This window comes from Henckelia pumila, chromosome 4 (genome assembly GCF_033568475.1).
Source record: "Henckelia pumila isolate YLH828 chromosome 4, ASM3356847v2, whole genome shotgun sequence".
Taxonomy (NCBI): Eukaryota; Viridiplantae; Streptophyta; class Magnoliopsida; order Lamiales; family Gesneriaceae; genus Henckelia; species Henckelia pumila.
The window spans coordinates 160,146,545-160,165,565 of NC_133123.1; the positions used below are offsets into that span (position 1 = coordinate 160,146,545).

General features: G+C 39.1%; 1 protein-coding gene across 2 annotated transcripts; it reads left to right on the forward strand.

The window, feature by feature from the left end:
- Positions 1-12,873: 12,873 nt before the first annotated feature.
- Positions 12,874-18,462, forward strand: LOC140866395 (calmodulin-binding protein 60 A-like). Of its 2 annotated transcripts, none has more exons than XM_073271372.1 (7): positions 12,874-12,961; positions 13,162-13,225; positions 16,567-16,628; positions 16,711-17,183; positions 17,464-17,624; positions 17,708-17,899; positions 18,006-18,462. In XM_073271372.1, exons 2-7 carry the CDS (start codon positions 13,199-13,201, stop codon positions 18,333-18,335), a joined length of 1,245 nt encoding a protein of 414 aa, XP_073127473.1. In that variant the 5' UTR covers positions 12,874-12,961; positions 13,162-13,198; the 3' UTR covers positions 18,336-18,462. The 2 variants fall into 2 exon arrangements, with proteins under 2 accessions (XP_073127473.1, XP_073127474.1); XM_073271373.1 differs by having other exon boundaries at positions 12,896-12,966.
- The last annotated feature ends 559 nt before the right edge of the window (positions 18,463-19,021 follow it).

Here is a 19,021-nt window from a genome sequence, read left to right on the forward strand (position 1 = left end):
CCAAAGAAAGCATATCGGTTGAAGCAGAGGAGTCTCCGATTTGTGGTGGTGGAGGGAGTTCTTTATAAGAGGTCATTTTCTGGACCTCTTCTCAAGTGTTTAAGCCCTAAGGAAGCTCATTATGTCCTGAAGGAGATACACGAGGGGTGTTGTGGCAATCACTTGGGGTCTTATTCTCTAGCCCGTAAGGTTTTCTTAGCAGGATATTTTTTTCCTACTATTTTGAAAGGTGCCATAGCTTTGGTGACTTTTGTGACAGTTGTCAGCGACATAGCAGACTTCAGCATCAGCCAGCAGTGTTAATGAAAGGAATTGTGGCAGCGTGTCCTTTCGATCAGTGGGGAATGGATATTGTGGGTCCTTTCCCTCCAGCTCAGAAGAAATTCTTGTTGGTTGCTATTGATTACTTCTCTAAGTGGGTGGAGGCGGAGGCCTTGGCTCGAATTACTGAAGGGGAAGTGCTGAAATTTCTATGGAAGAATATAGTATGCAGATTTGGAGTACCCAAGAAGCTTATTTCTGATAATGGGAGACAGTTTCAAGGGGCTCGAGTGCAAGCTTGGTGTAAAGAAATGAAAATTCAGCAACACTTTACCTCTGTCCATTATCCTCAGAGTAATGGTCAGGTGGAGGTGACTAATAGGTCTTTGGTGCAAAGCTTGAAGACGCGCTTGGGAAAAGCCCAGGGAAATTGGGTGGAAGAGCTTCCTAGTGTGTTATGGTCATATCGTATCACACCGAGAATTGGGACTGGAGAGACTCCATTTAGTATGGTGTACGGAAATGAAGCCGTCCTGCCAGCAGAAATTGGAGAAGAGTCGGCTCGGATCATTTTCTATGATGAGGAAAATGGAGAAAGGAGAATGGAAGACCTAGACTTTTTGGATGAAAAGAGAGAAGCTGCTGCTATCAGAATGGAGGAATACAAGAACAGGATAGCTTGGTCCTATAATCGTCGGGTGCGTAGGAAGGGTTTTCAGGTAGGAGATTTGGTGCTCAGGAGAGTTCAGGAGGTGGCTGTAGGGAAGCTTGACTCTAAGTGGGAAGGACCGTACAAGGTGGTGATGAGGCTCAGTTCGGATGCTTACTAACTGGAAGATTTAAAGGGAAAGATGATGAAGAGGCCTTGGAGCGCTTACAATTTACGAAAATATTATTCTTAAAGTTGCAAGTACAATTTTCCTTTAAGTTGTAATTCATGCAAGTTACATTCTATTTTTATCTATGTGCAGTTACTTTTTCGGAAATATTGATGTAAATTTGCCTCAGCTCATCACCTTAGTCACACCTCTTAGGCCCCTGACTTGGGTTCAGCTCATCACTTTAGTCACGCCTCTTAGGCCCCTGACTTGGGTTCAGCTCATCACTTTAGTCACGCCTCTTAGGCCCCTGACTTGGGTTTAGCTCATCACCTTAGTCACGCCTCTTAGGCCCCTGACTTTGGTTCAGCTCATCGCCTTAGTCACGCCTCTTAGGCCCCTGACTTTGGCTCAGCTCATCCCCTTAGTCACGCCTCTTAGACCCTGACTTTGGTTCAGTTCATCGCCTTAGTCACGCCTCTTAGGCCCCTGACTTTGGCTCAGCTCATCACCTTAGTCACGCCTCTTAGGCCCCTGACTTTGGTTCAGCTCATTGCCTTAGTCATGCCTCTTAGGCCCCTGACTTTGGCTCAGCTCATCACCTTAGTCACGCCTCTTAGGCCCCTGACTTTGGTTCAGCTCATTACCTTAGTCACGCCTCTTAGGACCCTGACTTTGGTTCAGCTCATCACCTTAGTCACGCCTCTTAGGCCCCTGAATTTGGTTCAGCTCATCGCCTTAGTCACGCCTCTTAGGCCCCTAACTTTGGTTCAGCTCATCACCTTAGTCACGCCTCTTAGGCCCCTGACTTGGGCTCAGCTCATCACCTTAGTCACGCCTCTTAGGCCCCTGACTTTGGTTCAGCTCATCACCTTAGTCACGCCTCTTAGACCCCTGATTTTGGTTCAGTTCATCGCCTTAGTCACGCCTCTTAGGCCCCTGACTTTGGCTCAGCTTACTACCTTAGTCACGTCACCTCGACCCTGATTTTTTGGCTCAGCTCAGTTACAGCACTTTGATTTCAGCCCTTAGACCATTTTAGATACTCAAGTACAAATGGTGTTAGCAGGTTAATTAAACACACACTTGGTAATTATGAGGAGTCCCTTCACATTGCTCTCATTTAGATGAGCTGGGAATCAGGGCAATTTGGTTTGGGAGCTCGGGAGCTCGGGAGCCCATTTATGCGATCTGAGAACATATGTCAGGTCAGGTCGGAAGTTTGGCTACGGCAGCTCAGCTCGGCTACGGAAGCTCAGCTCAGTCCAACGCCTCCGGGTGTTGGTTTATTTTTAAATAAGTGCTTTGCTCCCCTTAGGGAGCTCAGCTCAGTTCAATACTTTTGGGTGTTGGTTTATTTTTAAATAAGTACTTTGATCCCCTTAGGGAGCTCAACTCAGTTCAACACCTCTGGGTATTGGTTTATTTTTAACTAAGAACTTTTCTCCCCTTAGGGAGCTCAGCTCAGTTCAACACTTCCGGGTGTTGGTTTATTTTCAAAATAAGTACTTTGCTCCCCTTAGGGAGCTCAGCTCAGTTCAACACCTCTGGGTGTTGGTTTATTTTTAACTAAGAACTTTGCTCCCCTTAGGGAGCTCAGCTCAGTTCAACACTTTCGGGTGTTAGTTTATTTTTAAATAAGTACTTTGCTCCCCTTAGGGAGCTCAGCTCAGTTCAACACCTCTGGGTGTTGGTTTATTTTTAAATAAGTACTTTGCTACCCTTAGGGAGCTCAGCTCAGTTCAACACCTCTGGGTGTTGGTTTATTTTTAACTAAGAACTTTGCTCCCCTTAGGAAGCTCAGCTCAGTTCAACACTTCCGGGTGTTGGTTTATTTTTAAATAAGTACTTTGCTCCCATTAGGGAGCTCAGCTCAGTTCAACACCTCTGGGTGTTGGTTTATTTTTAACTAAGTACTTTGCTCCCCTTAGGGAGCTCGGCTCAGTTCAACACCTCTGGGTGTTGGTTTATTTTTAAATAAGTACTTTTCTCCCCTCAGGGAGCTCAGCTCAGTTCAAAACTTCCGGGTGTTGGTTTATTTTTAAATAAGTACTTTGCTCCCCTTAGGGAGCTAAGCTCAGTTCAATGCCTACGGGTGTTAGCTCAACTCGACACCTTTGGGCGTTGGTTTATTTTTAAGTGATAGACTTATCTCCCCTCATGAAGCTCAGCTCAGCTCAACACCCTCGGGTAGTTTATTTTTAAGTATGTATCTTGCCTTCCTATGGGAGCTGTGAAAGAGTGGGTGCCCGTTTAGCCAACTTGTGGCTAAGGGCTTTTATGACTCTATGTAAAACAATCTTTTGTTTAATATAATTTACACTTTTATAATGGCATTGACTTTATCTTTCTTCATATTGTTATATTATGATATACTATTGTTGTTTTGATATAGACCTTGAATATACTATAGTGTATGTAAGATGTGGTAGCACATGGGGATGACTATCATGAAACACATCTTATAGTCACTGTATATTCTAAACTGTTCCTAGTCAATTGAGCCGTCCGCAAATAAGGATAAGGATCGCTCGAGATTGAGACTAGCATTTGCGATGCCGAGTACCACGTTTCATTGGTATGGAACATAGAGATGTTCAAAGCATGCAAATGGATATTCATATGATGAATGATCGAACTACCCTATTCGGACTTTTCAAGTGGTTATCACTTATCGAGTGGATAAAGTCCGCGGTTTTGGTTGTACACCATTAGTCCTTATTACTTGAAACATCATTGAGACTCTATATGCTAGTACTGTACTTTGACTCGTTTACTGACTCTATTGGGGTCATCAGGTGTCGAGATTGGGTACAGTTACGACACATATAGGATTCGATGCTTTGTTGTAAAGGATTCACCACATACTTGCGAGTGTGGATATCCTATGCGATCTGAGGAGATATTAGTGTGACGAATCTCTGGCCAGAGTACATGATGTGTTTTAGGTTAATGGGTTATCCTAGTAACACATGCGATGTCACTAATAGATCTCCAAGATGTTATGCATAGTTATCGAATCTCGAACGACTCTCGATATACCAATGCTTGTTGATTCGATTGGGATATATGGATGAAGGGACCGTACTGTACGCTAACCAAAATCTACTGGTTCTTGCAGGCACTATCAGTAATACCTAGGGAATCATGGGGCGATGTTTCTAGGCGCTCTTATCATGATTCGATGGGTAAGTCGGAAATTGTTGTTCCGAGTCACAAGGAGTTGTGAGCCCACAGCTAGCTGTATTCCTGAACCATTGAGGGTTACACAAGTAATGGATTACTAAAACCCTGTAGAGATAGTTAAATTTAAAGAGTTAAATTTAATGAAAGAGAAGTTGGTCTTCTTAACTAAAGGGAGTGGGATTTCCTAAAATGACATAGGGATGGACATTTTTGGAAATCACTGAATTCGGATTCAGAAAAATTATCTTGACTCTAAAAGATGCAGAAATGGTTTCTGTGCACATTGGTGAAATCAGTTTATCAATCGGAGTCACGATGAATTTTATATTAATTTCTATAACAACAGGCTTGGCTTGTTGGGCTTACGTTATGGATTGTGGGCTTTAAGGAGTTAGAGTCCTGATGCAATTATAACTAGAAATTATCTATAAATATATGTGCAGTGTTCGAAAATTTCATGCAATTAATTATTAGAATTTTCGAAAACACCACATATTATTTTCTAAGGGTTTTTCGAAAATCCTTGTCCCTTTTCGAAGAAAATTCAGTCTTGTGATTTTTGTGAAAAATTACAATTCTGAATTAACAGATCATATCTGTTTATTCTCTACGCAAACTTCTGATTGATTTCTAGTGCAGTCAATCAGAGGGTTTCTGTTTTCCATTCGTGGACCTAATTTCGGAGAAAGATCGTGACGCCATCAGTTCCCGGGATTTACAAGAAGAGCAGATTAAATTCTGTTGTAGTCCACAATCAAGCTTTTGCTTGACAAAGGTAAAATATTTAATAGTGATTATTTATTTTACTTACACAAATTTAATCGTAAAAGTTTTGATACCCAGATATGGAATCGTTCCATATTAATAAAATAAATTTTTTAAGCTTCCGCTGCACCGGGTATCAATTCTAATTGATCTGAACACCGTTTTCCAACAAGCTGGGCTCAGCCCGCCTTCGAGTGTTAGCATTATTTTCGGTGTTTATCGTACCTCCCCTTAGGGATCTCAGTTCAGCTCAGCTCGCGTTTGAATATAAAGGAGATCAGTCTAACATACAATAGCGATAAGTAAATAATAAAGCAAAGAAACTTGCATAAGAAAGTAAAGAGTTCAGTGTTTACATCCACAAACTAGAATTAACTCTCATCCTCGCCCTCGCCCTCGCCCTCGCCCCGCTCAGCCTCGCCCTCACCCTTCTTGGCTGCCTCTATTGAGGTAAGAGAGAGAGAAAACCCATCCAAATCCAGAAAATCCACAGGGACCCCTTCAAGGGGGTAGCCTGCTGCCCTGAACTGTTGGGTACAACCCTCAAACCCTTTGGATAGGTAGCCATAGGCTTGGACAGCAACCTCATCCATGAACTCGTCCGACTTTAGGAAGCCTTCTTTGAAGCATTCAGCCCCCTTAGCCAGCTCGGTTCGGGACAACTCTAACTCTTGGAGGGCTTGAGCAAGCTGATCCTGAGAACCTTTGAGCTCCCCCTGCAAAGCCTCCTTCTGCACCTCATGAACTCGGAGGTCATTTTGCAACTTTAACCTCTCAGCCTGAGAGCCCATCCGCATTTCCTCCATTTGGGCTCGGAGATTGGCCACCTCCTTTTCATAACCAAGCTTTGCGTCCTCCGCTAACTGATTAAGCTCAGCAAAATGAGCTTCATAATTTCAGGTATCCTTGGAAAATTGCTTTCGAGTCATGGAAGCTCGGAGGGACAGCTCGACGTTCAGGACGGCGGCCTAAGAAAGGAAAAGAGTAAGTAAATATAAATATAAGAGAGGAGCATAAAATAATGGCGAGGGGAAGGTTACCTCAGCTGAGGCAGTGTTAGAACGTTGCATCAGCTCAGTCCATCCAAGGTTCTTTACATAATCAGCATCAGCTTGAGAAATCATATCCCGAAGGACTGACCCGGCAGTTGGATTAGGCCCGACCCCTATGATACGCAGGGCATCATGGTACATCTCAAAGAAATTGGTCCTGCACCGGACCACAGGAGTCTGAGGTTTCTCCGCCCTGAACTGACGGAGGGTACCACTTCTGGAATAGAAGATCTCCCGGAGTCCAACTCCACCACATCGGGGTGTGGGCTTGATGTTGCCCGCCTTTTCGAGCCTTTGGATTGGGTTGTAGAGGGCTCAGGTTTGCCAGTAGCTCGGGGTGAAGGGGCTTTAGATTTGGCCGAACTCCCTTCAGTCTTACCACCCGACGGGGCAGCCATTTTCTTCTTCTCCAGCATTCTCTTCATGGCGGCATTCATAACTCTTTTTTCTGCACAAGACAAAGGGAGGTCAGGACAGTAAATGGTGAGAGCACTAGTAAAGCAGAGCATGGGCGGGGGAAGGGCCATACCTAAGTTTCCTCGGACAGAAACATCTGCCGAGCTGAGCCCATGATGGCAGAGCAAGTCCTCTGCCAGAAGGGCAGAGATATCAAAGCACCTTCCCCCTATGGCCCTTAGGGCTCCAGTAAACAGCTCCCCCTGACGGAAGCCCGGGGCAGGAACAGGCAGGAGAGGGAGGGTTTCCCTCCAGACTGAGCATATGTCCCAGGTATCAGTAGGGTGAACAAAGAAGAAGGAGTTTTTCCAATTTTTGTTGGAACTGGGAGAGCCCTTAAAAAATTTGCAGTTAGGGCGGCAAGAGAAGTAAAAAGGGCCCTCCTCAGAACGTTTGGGGAGCAAAAAATTGCATATAGTAAAACAAGTTACTTCAAAACCTAAGGTTCTAAAAAGGACGACAAAGCTGCACAAGGTCCGGAAGGAGTTGGGGGTAAATTGTCCTAAGTGGAGCTCGTAGTAATGACTGAGCTGTTGAAAGAGAGGGGAGGGGGGGGGGGGAGAGAGGAAACCTAAGGCCAGCTTTTAGCTGATCTACATAAAAAGTATAATATCCCATAGAGGGATTGTCAGCTCGGTCATCGAGGTTAGGAATGATAAATTCATAACCCTCGGGAGTATGAGATAGAGCCCTAATTTTTTCCTCATCCAAAGCATCTAGCTAAGATTAGTACAAGTCAAACCAGGGCACTGAGGGGACCTCGGGGTTACTCCCCAAATCATCATCCAGAGCGAAAGTTGAGGCGGGAGCAGGATCCTTGCCCGGGGACTCTCCTGCTGGGGTAATTGCAAGTGAGTCATATCAATCCACCTCAGCAAATACCTCATCTGAGCTCTCATGATGAGGGCGGGATGAAGAAGCCATTAAGGGGGTTTAAACTTACTTGGGAAGCTCGGAAATCAAGAAGAAATTTTAAGCAGCAAGACAGCTCAAAAAAGGGAATGGAGGAGAGAAAATTAGAGAATAGGAATCAGAGAAGGGTAAAATGAAATTTTACAGCAAGGCCTATTTATAGAAAGCTCGGATCAATTCAGGCCGTTGATTTTAGGACAGGTGGACGGCTCAGATTGAGTGGAATTGGAGAAGTTACCGTTACATAGTATTTGTTAGAATGACAGCAGGGCTTGGTGGGGCACCTCAGCTCGGCATTCATTTAAGGTCATCTCAGAATAAAAACGAATTTCGAGTCTTTGACCTCAATTCGACTTTTATGGGAGGGAATTGTGATACCCGGAGGTGGAAACCACCTCAGCTCATCGATGACCCTAATATAAAAGGAACATCCCTAATCAACCAGAACCGGGTCGGGAGCTCAGCTCGGGAGCTCGGAGCTCGGGAGCTCGGAGCTCGGCCAAGCTCCCCCACCATAATTCCCAGCTCGGGTCGGGAGCTCGGAGCTCGGCCAAGCTCCCTCACCATAATTCCCAGCTTGGGTCGGGAGATCAGCTCGGGAGCTCGGAGCTCGGCCAAGCTCCCCCACCATAATTCCCAGCTCGGGTCGGGAGATCAGCTCGGGAGCTCGGAGCTCGGCCAAGCTCCCCCACCATAATTTTCAGCTAGGGTCGGGAGCTCAGCTCGGGAGCTGGGGGGTCAGCTCAGCCCCAATATTAGTAGGGAGTTAGCTTAGTAAATGGGTTCAACAACCTTGGTGAGCTAGTTAAGATGTTAGGATCAATGTTTAGGGCGAGTTCAGGAGTTCAGTAATAACTCACTCACCCCTTTTCATATGACCCCCGGGGGAGCAGCAATATAGAGTCTTAGTGATGACAGGTCAGCTTGAATAAAATGTACATGTCGATATTTTCACGGTCAAGCTAGATTCAAACGATATATCCACCTATATATTCGGGATTGCAATCCCGGGATTCTCGGGTTCCTGATAAGGAAGGTAAGCGTAAGATTCGGAGTCCTCTCCTATAAATACCAGGTTCACTGTCATTATTTGGATCCTAATTTTTACTCGTGTACACACACCACTCTCTATATTTTGTTATCCTAGCATATGACTTGAGTGTCGGAGGGGATACGCCGGAACACCTTCCGAACCTCCTTTAACACTCTTGTTCGTGGTTTCAGGTCAGCAAGAAGATCGTTCCGGCGTATCCCCTCCGACGCTCAAGTCAGATGCTAGGATAGCGAAATATAGAGAGTGGTGTGTGTACACGAGTGAAAATTAGGATCCAAATAATGAAAGTGAACCTGGTATTTATAGGAGAGGACTCCGAATCTTACGCTTACCTTCCTTATCAGGAACCCGAGAATCCCGGGATTGCAATCCCAAATATATAAGTGGATATCTCGTCTGAATCTAGCTTTAACGTGAAAATATCGACATGTACATTTTATTCGAGCTGACCTGTCATCACTAAGACTCTATATTGCTGCTCCCCTGGGGGTCATATGAAAAGGGGTGAGTGAGTTATTACTGAACTCCTGAACTCGCCCTAAACATTGATCCTAACATCTTAACTAGCTCACCAAGGTTGTCGAACCCATTTACTAAGCTAACTCCCTACTAATATTGGGGCTGAGCTAAGCCCCCAGCTCCCGAGCTGAGCTCCCGACCCTAGCTGGAAATTATGGTGGGGGAGCTTGGCCGAGCTCCGAGCTCCCGAGCTGATCTCCTGACCCGAGCTGGGAATTATGGTGGGGGAGCTTGGCCGAGCTCCGAGCTCCGAGCTCCTGAGCTGAGCTCCCGACCCGATTCTGGTTGATTAGGGATATTCCTTTTATATTAGGGTCATCGATGAGCTGAGGTAGTTTTCTCCTCCGGATATCACAAGAACCACCTCAGCTCATCGATGACCCTAATATAAAAGGAACATCCCTAATCAACCAGAACCGGGTCGGGAGCTCAGCTCGGGAGCTCGGAGCTCGGCCAAGCTCCCCCACCATAATTCCCAGCTCGGGTTGGGAGATCAGATAGGGAGCTCGGAGCTCGGCCAAGCTCCCCCACCATAATTCCCAGCTCGGGAGCTTGGAGCTCGGCCAAGCTCCCCTACCATAATTTCCATCTAGGGTCGGGAGCTCAGCTCGGGAGCTGGGGGCTCAGCTCAGCCCCAATATTAGTTGGGAGTTAGCTTAGTAAATGGGTTCGACAACCTTGGTGAGCTAGTTAAGATGTTAGGATCAATGTTTAGGGCGAGTTCAGGAGTTCAGTAATAACTCACTCACCCCTTTTCATATGACCCCCGGGGGAGCAGAAATATAGAGTCTTAGTGATGACAGGTCAGCTCGAATAAAATGTACATGTCGATATTTTCACGGTCAAGCTAGATTCAGACGAGATATCTGCCTATATATTCGGGATTGCAATCCCGGGATTCTTGGGTTCCTGATAAGGAAGGTAAGCGTAAGATTCGGAGTCCTCTCCTATAAATACCAGGTTCACTTTCATTATTTGGATCCTAATTTTCACTCGTGTACACACACCACTCTCTATATTTCGCTATCCTAGCATCTGACTTGAGCGTCGGAGGGGATACGCCAGAACACCTTCCGGCCCCCCCTTTAACACTCTTGTTCGTGGTTTCAGGTCAACAACAGGTCATCATTTATTGGAGGAGTTTAGCGCGGCTAATTAGCTCATCCAAGAAGATCACTTTATTGAGGTATATCAATATATATATATATATATATATATATATGTATTATAGTTATATTGAAATCTAAATAAATTTAAACAGTTATTCAGAGATTGTTTGCAATCACTAAAAATGTTATTGTTAAATTTGACTTAAAAAAATCACTATTGTGTTTTTTTTAAGTCAGATTATGTGTTAACCAATGTTAAATTTAATTAAAATCTAAAAGATAATCATATGGTGATTATGATTCTTCAAAATTATTCTAGTTAAAAGGTTAATGCTAAATCACTGTAATTAGTTATTTAACAAAAACTACCCAATTCTTTGATTTTTAGTTTTTATTTTTGTTTCCAAATACGACTAACTTTTGATTTTTCTTCGTTTTTTATAATATATAAATTTAATCACTCCTATAAAAACATAAACGTTTGCAAACACTCCCTCAAGAGCACACATGCATCAAACTTAATTTTTTTCCATGATTATTTACAAAACATATATCTTATTATATTTTCTATTATATCAAAGCAATTGATCATGAAACTAGTATAAGGTAACATAAATTAAAGAGTGAGTAAATGGTGCGCTATGATGAAATAGAAATGCGAAAAATATAGGATTATAAAAAACATTATCAAAGTCCAGAGATTACATGGAAAATCCCTTTAAAATATGAAGGCAAAAACCACGAGCAAAATAAAAATATTAAGTTATAATAATTTATGAGCCGCTAGCTATTTTATAAAGAGAATATTATAGTACCTACTAAACAGTCAAACAATTCGATTAAACTGTTTAGTAGGTAGCTATAATAATAAAAAAAAAAAAACAATTCGATTAAAAGTGTTTTTTTCATTGGAACACGACGACATCTATCTACTAATTAAAGACGTGAGTAATAAGCTTAAGCATTATTATAAATTATAATATTTTTGGATGTTTGGATGCGACATACGAGGTATATTCTTCGAAATTAGTAAGATAATTGGCCTGTGCCAATTATCGTAAAAGTCCAAAATTAAATTCTTTCTCGTTCAGTATCGAAATTGAAAAAAATTAATGGAATCCAACAAAGATATGGATGCAGTCGGTATATATATATTTATTTGAATTGAAATAACTGAAATGGTTCAAAAGGCAATAAATATATATATGAAAATTACTTCTCGGTTCTGTTCATGCCGCCCGCAGGGTACTACTCTCCGGGCGACGTGTAACCCCATGATTCGTTAAAATCAGCGGGTTTCATATGGGGCCCACTGATTTTAATTAATCAAAATTCGCTACGCCACCCACAGGGCACTATCCTATGGGTGGCATCGACTTAACCCTAATTCTCATAAATTCTTAATTTGAATGAACCAATATTAATTGAGCCTTTTTTAATTAATAAATTAAATTCATGATTGCTTAAAAGCAGTGGGCCCCACGTGAGACCCATTAATTTTGACCAATCATGGAGTTACATGTCACCCGCATGGTAGTGCCCTGCGGGCGACATGTACTAAACCGGTGAGGACATATTGAACGGTGGGACAGCCTTTAATTTTCACAAATTGACTGGTCACTAATAATAGCTAAGCTTTTTTTAACAATAAAATATTTAAATTTATAAATAATTTGATTACTACATTATTTTCTAATATTACTTTAAAATAAATAAACTCACACATATATAGGTAGATCAAATTTATTTTCCAATTATATATATATATATATATATATATATATATATATATATATATTATTAATGCCATATACAAATAATCCCATTTGAACCAACTGCATGTCGGTCGACAAATACCCGAAGCATACGGGCATTTTCCCCTGAAATTGCCTTTGACGACGTACAAGCTAGATTTTGACTTTTCGACTGTTCAAATATTTCAAAATTTTTTGGTTCAAGATATCGGGAAACACCACGAAACTCAAACCATTTGCGAAAACCCTAGTCGAGCAAACTATAACATATAATAATTCTTTACCGAGCCATGAGACTGTGTTTGAATTGATGAATATGAGGCGATGGATTTCAAATTCTTTTCGGCTCCGCTTGGATAGAAGTATTTCAAATCCATAAATTTCAAATATATTTTTGTTATTTAAAGAAGTAGCACCATAAATATCAAATCCACTTCTTTTATGTTTATATGACAATTCATGGTAGCTAGAATGAATTTTAAGTTCATCCAATAAAGTGGTCATTTAGAATATTTTTTAATCCATCTAAGTAATGTGTAAATACTTAAGTCATGAATTTGAGATTTCTCTATGTTTCATTGTTAACACTAAAATTATAATCAAAATCCATATGGATTTGAAATACTTCAATCCAAACGCAACCTTTAACTTATTTGGATTGACAAAATCGACGAGAATTTCAAAGCTAGCTAGAATTCATATCATGAAGTTTTGTAATTTTAATAATAAATGTGATGGATTTCAAATGAAACCGATCTTGATTAAAATACATCAATCCAAACACGAACCTTAAATATCATGCATGCATGATTGTAGGGTACTTTATATGATTTAGCTACTTAATTCAATTCATATTTCCTCCGTGTCTGATTCGTGTGCTGTTGTGTGAGACTTAGGAAGCATCGTAGGAACATCTGGGAAATTAATTAAATCAAGTACATTTATAATTAATTTAGTATATAAGCTGAAACAAATTCCCTAGCCATGCATATTCAAGAATTCAAACCATTTCCAACAGATCTTTAGCCTGCAGGTTTCGTTGGATCATGAGCAGGATCTTTTTGTTTCTAAAACTGTAAAGTGATCATACCCTCCTTTCTCCGTCGTTTTTTTTTTCCGGCAGTAATATATATGTCTATATCTGATCGGACCCGAAAATTTTGAAAATCTTTCTTCTGTCTTCTGTCTTCTTCTTCTTCTTCTTCTTGGCCTCGATCAATCCGACTAGGATTAAACTAAGTTAATTCTTGATTCATATCCCATGTTGATGATCAGGTTTTTCCGGAGGTTAAAGATCAGCTAAGGGTAAGCTATGGAAGTTGACCGAGTCTATAAAACGGTGCGTATGTATATTAATTTTACACCTACTAATTAATTAATAATAAGAATTTTAGTCTTCACTTCAATTTATTTTAGTATGTTTTTACTTCTAGATCAAGATCTATATCTAAATTAATTAGATATTGAGCAATTAATAAATATATCCTCAATTAATATTTATTGGTTTTTGCCTGATTTATACTAGTCCCAGGTAATTAGTTTATCCACGAAGTCAGCTAATGGGGTCGACTTCTCATTCACAAGAGATCTTACATATCGATTTTATTTGAAGCTAGCTATTAGAACGAAGATAAGTCCTATGAGACTAGTCGATCCGATCAATATTTATAGTGAAAAGTAATATTTTTAACATTAAATTAAAGTGATTTAATTTTTTTTTCATAAATCGGATCCTGTCGGAGATCCGTTCACAAAATTGGTTCATGAGACAGTCTCATTGAAGTTTTTTTTTTTTACATGTTCGTGTGTGTATGAGCATATATGATTTTGTGATGATTTAAGATATGTTATTATGATCAATATGATCTATATGTTTAATTATTTATGTATAATTTTTTTGGAGATAATTTATGTATTATTTTGTAGGAAAATAAATTTTTTAGTCCAGTAACTTTATCCTATTTGGGTTTTGGTCCATTAAATTTTCCGATGTGGGTTTTGGTATACTAACTTTGCATTTTCAGTGTTTTTTGGTCCAACTGCATACGTGTCAGTTTCTGATTGATCCACGTCATCATTTTGGACCAATCAGAAGTTGACACGTATGCAGTTGGACCAAAAAATACTGAAAATGCAAAGTTAGTGTACCAAAATCCACGTCGAAAAAGTTAATGGACCAAAACCAAAACATGGACAAGTTAATGGACCAAAAAACTTAATTTTCCTTTTTTTTTTATCACAAAAACTCTCATTTATATGAGAAGTTCTCACGAGTTAACCTTGTAGGACGGATATCTTATTTGGTCACCCATGAAAAAATATTAATTTTTATGAAAAAAAAATACTATTTTTTATGGTAAATAATACAGGGTTGACCTGTCTCACGAATAATATGAGACCGTCTCACAAGAGATCTACTCTTTGTTTATATGTTTTTGGAGGAATTGTAATAATTAAGTTTTAGAAAATAGGTTTTCTGTTCAGAGGTGATATATTCAGCTAAAGTTGTATCCATATTTTCATGAATGTCAAATGCGGAATTGTATTTGTTCCTATTTTATAATTTACAGTTTTCTAGCAATTGTACGTTCACGGAAATTTTGATAAACATGAAGTTATATAATTTTTTTTCAGTCCAAAGTTATATCATATGTAATTATATAATATATATCTTTTCTATCTTTACTATATAATAATTGCTAAGTACGTACCTTAGACTAACTATTTTGTCCAAATTAATGTTAAGACTAATTTACTCTTCATTAAAAAAATTTAAATCACACACCCAATTTAGAATTCAAAATCCATGTGTCTTCTTACTTTCAATCCACGTATATTTATTACTCTTCCTAAATCTTCTCTTCAACCGATTATCAGATTACCTTTAAATATTTTTTTAAAAGATTATTGTCACACACGCAACGCGTGTGCCCCATGACTAGTACATATAACAGTCAAAAGATCATGAAAAAACCTAGCCGATTAAAGTTGTATAGTTGTCAAAACAGGGTGGCAGGGCGGGCCACTCACCAAAACTTGAAAATTGGTAGGGCTTGGCGTGCCAGCCCATCATCGGGACGAGTTGAAAAATTAGTAACACAACCAGTCTATTTAATGGTGCGAGATGGGCCGGTCTGCCAATTTTTAATTATATTTGGTGAGTTAGCTCACAATCCGTCATAATTCACCACTTGGCGAGGTGGGTTAGAAAATTGACAACCATATGTGTCTATTAAACAAAGCAGGGCGGGTCAATCCAACAGATCCAACCTACTTTAACATCTCCGATGGCAGAGAGTGAAAATTTCGATTAAAAAAAACATTCATTATACCCAGTATTTGAAATTATTATTAATTTTACCATCGTAAAAGTAATATATAATAAGACTAAAATAATTAAAATATGCATTTTTTTCTTGCTAAAATATACATATTATTTTAAAAAACAAAAAATATAACCCCTTTATATAATTTTATTATCACCTATTCAAGTTTTCAGATAAATCATATATTTTCCTATCATGCAAATATTAATTAAACAATATGAACGATCAAGGAAAGTAAAAAATAAATCTTCATCCCAATTCACCATTTTTTGTTAGAATTTCATAAAACTTTGATTTTTTTTTTATATCTTAATATATTGATCCCAATAATTTCAATATTACTAATAAATTTATGAGAACAAAAAATAAATGTTTCTTAAGTTAAATATTAGTCATAAGTCTATGAAGAGTAGTTAAAATATAATGAATTATATATTTATATTAGTTATTAAAGAAAAACAAAAACTCCAATAAAACTCGTTTCACGATCAATTTTGTGAGATGATATCCAACTCGACTCAATTCGACCTATGAAAAAAATATTATTTTGTGTCAAAAGTATTATTTTTCATTATAAATATGGGCATGATCGATCCTATTGTTAGAAATGAGACTTGGACCTAACTCACCCTCAAAATCTACTCAAGAAGATTGTCTATATATTAAACTCCCAAGTTATTTTACCAATCGTTGCAAGACAAACTAAACATACCAACATAAACATACCAATATAACGGTGGAATCCGGGCTTTGATACCATTTTAAAAATTAACCGAGACTTGAACTTAACTCACCCTCAAAAGCTAGCTCAAGAGGAGATTTTGTCATTGTCTATATATTAAACTCTCAGATTATTTTACCAACTGATGTGAGACAAACTAAACATACCAACACCTATCTCACACACACACACACATATATATATATATATATATATATATATATATATATATAGATTTGTGAGCAAGTCTCACAACAGAATTACATTTAGGAAAAGAATTGATGTGATTAAAAGTTTTTTGTTGAAAGTGAAAACATTTTAAAAGCATTTTCTAGCTGGTTTCGAATTTTTATTATTTAATTGTTTTAATAATCGTATTTTATTTACAGGAAGGCATATAGATTATATAAATCTAATTTTTCATTACGATTTATTTCAAGTACTTCTTGATTAATTATACATTATATTTCGTAAGATTTCTTTCAGCACTTTTAAGTTTTACCCCATGCACGTTGATGAGGGCCTGAGGCAGCTAGCCCCTCCCTCCTAATTTTTGTATCATATTATTATTATTACAAAATAAATGCTTTTAATTTCGTTTTGCATATCTACCTTTTGGTCCCAAATTACTAGGTGGAAGATAAGTGCAGATTCGAAGGGATTAATGAGACTGGAATTTTAACAGAAACCAAGAGGTGAGAATTACATGCATGCATGTATGGAAATTGGAATGCTACAAATTTTGGTGAAAATAATGGAATGTTTTCCACTTGAAAGGATGCTTATGGACTCGAATCCGACCCCGGAACCGAAAAGTATGGAGCTTCGATTCTCTACCAAGATTTTTCAGCCAACATTGGCATGTCATGAATTAAAAGGAGAAGGAAACACTTGCATTGAAGTGGTTCTCATTGATAGTTCCACAGGACAGAAAATCGACGTTGGACCTGTTGCATTTGCTAGAGTTGAATTAGTTCTTCTTGCACAGGGAACTGATGATTGTACAGGAGAAGGATTCAAGGAGAAAATTGTAACAGTAGAAGGGAAGAAGTTGCCTCTTCTTACAGTAAATCTGTGTAATCTACAAGGAGGCAGCTGCGTTTTGGAAGGCGTAAAGTTCAGACATCACGCGACCAAGGTGAAGCCGACGGTGTTCCGGTTGGGGGCAAGAATTGTAGGAACCTTTGATGAGATCATTGTCAAAGAAGCAAAGACTGAATCTTTTCCTGTCAAGTGTTACCGCAAAAAATGTAAGTTTCATCTTTCTGCCACCAGCATCGATCAAAATCCTCCTTTGTTGGAGTGATAACATATTTTGTCGGTGTGTCACGTGCCTATGTGTAAAAATATGAACCGTTGAATACATGGTTTGGATATTACCCATATGCTAGAATCTCATCTACCAACTAACTAATACAAAGGCCTAACTTTAAACGATCAAACTCAAAACAGGACTATTTAGAGAATAAAATGTCTATTTTTCCTTAATATTATCTTTAACAACAAGTGTTTTTATCATCTGATCTTTAGATTCCATGAAGAAGGAGATCCCGAATCTGAGGGATAAAATTTCGGTGCTGAAAAACATACAACGACATGGTAAGATAGAGGAGCGTCTGCAAGCCCAAGGAATTGATACCGTTGAGAAATTTCTGATCCACCACCTGATAAATCCTGGAGAACTGAAAAATGTAAATGTTTTTTACTACCCTTTTCTCTGTTTATTCACCTTAAAGTTGCATACAGATGCATAACTTTGTTGGCTTATCTGCAGATTGCTCTTTCGAATGGAAAGAAGTGGGAGGACACTATAAATCATGCTCGAAAATGCCAGAGTCACAAGATGTACTGGTACTTGAATTCTCAGGAGAATTCTGGGGTTGTTTTCGACATTTTCGGGGAGTTGCAATGGATGTATTCACAAGGCGAGTATGCTGCCACCAATATGTTATCCGAAGACAATAAGGCATGCTTCATATAATCCTCAAAAATTTTATGTCTTCAATTTCCTCATCATTACATAATCAGAGGCCTCTGTAGAATTAATTGACCATAATAAAGTTTTATGGCAGGTTGATGCAGAAAAGTTGTTATCATCTGCTTTGGAGCACTGGGAAGATGTCACCTCTTTCGATGATCCGGATTCTCTTCAACAGCAAATGTCGAATCCTCTCATTCCAGGACAATATCCTGGTATGAATCCTGACGCTGAAACTGCTGAAACGGTCGATGGATCGTGGAACAATATCCAAGCTCCAGATCCATCACTCAATCAGGGAATCCCCGTCTCAGACATGAATCCACTTTCAGATTGTGAATCATTCGGTGAACATGATTTCGGGCTCATGATCGATGATATGTATTCGCCACTTGATCAGCTCTTCAGTCAATATTGGATCTGAAATGTTGTGAATTCTGCGTATCAAAGTGGATATAGGATGGGGAAAATTGTCTGTTTGTATGATATTGTTGTTGAAAAAACTTAAGCTAAAGTTGTGTTATTGGTTGTGTACCAGGATTTTTATATGGTTGATTACTGGCTGATGTATCATCACTATCATGTATTCATGTATGTGGCTTGCCCTTGGTCTCTTCTTTGTCCATATTTAGTTTGAAGTACCCAAAGTGCATAGAAAAAATGCTTTAGAGGGTGCATGTACACTGTGTGTTTAAGGAGAGACACAATTAATTTTGTCTTGAAATATGATATTTGATAAACAAATATTTTTCTTATATATAAATATGGAAAAAATTGCATTTTTGATCATTTGTTCTCACTTATTTTTTGGTCATATATATACGTACCTATATATACATGAATTCCAAGGAGTTTGGTTTAATTGGCTAAGAATAAAGTACATAAAGATTTCAGGCTTAGATAAATAATATTTAAATATTTGCTTTGTGGGACCCAAGCTATGGAAATAGAAAAAAAAAAAAAAAAAAAAAAAACAATGTGGTGATTAGTAATCGAACCTGTGCCACAAAGATCATAAAATCAGCTCTATCAATAAACCGGATATCATTTTCACGGGCGAGACATGAAAATATTACGTGAGTTCCACATGATTTTATGTGGGTCTTCCCT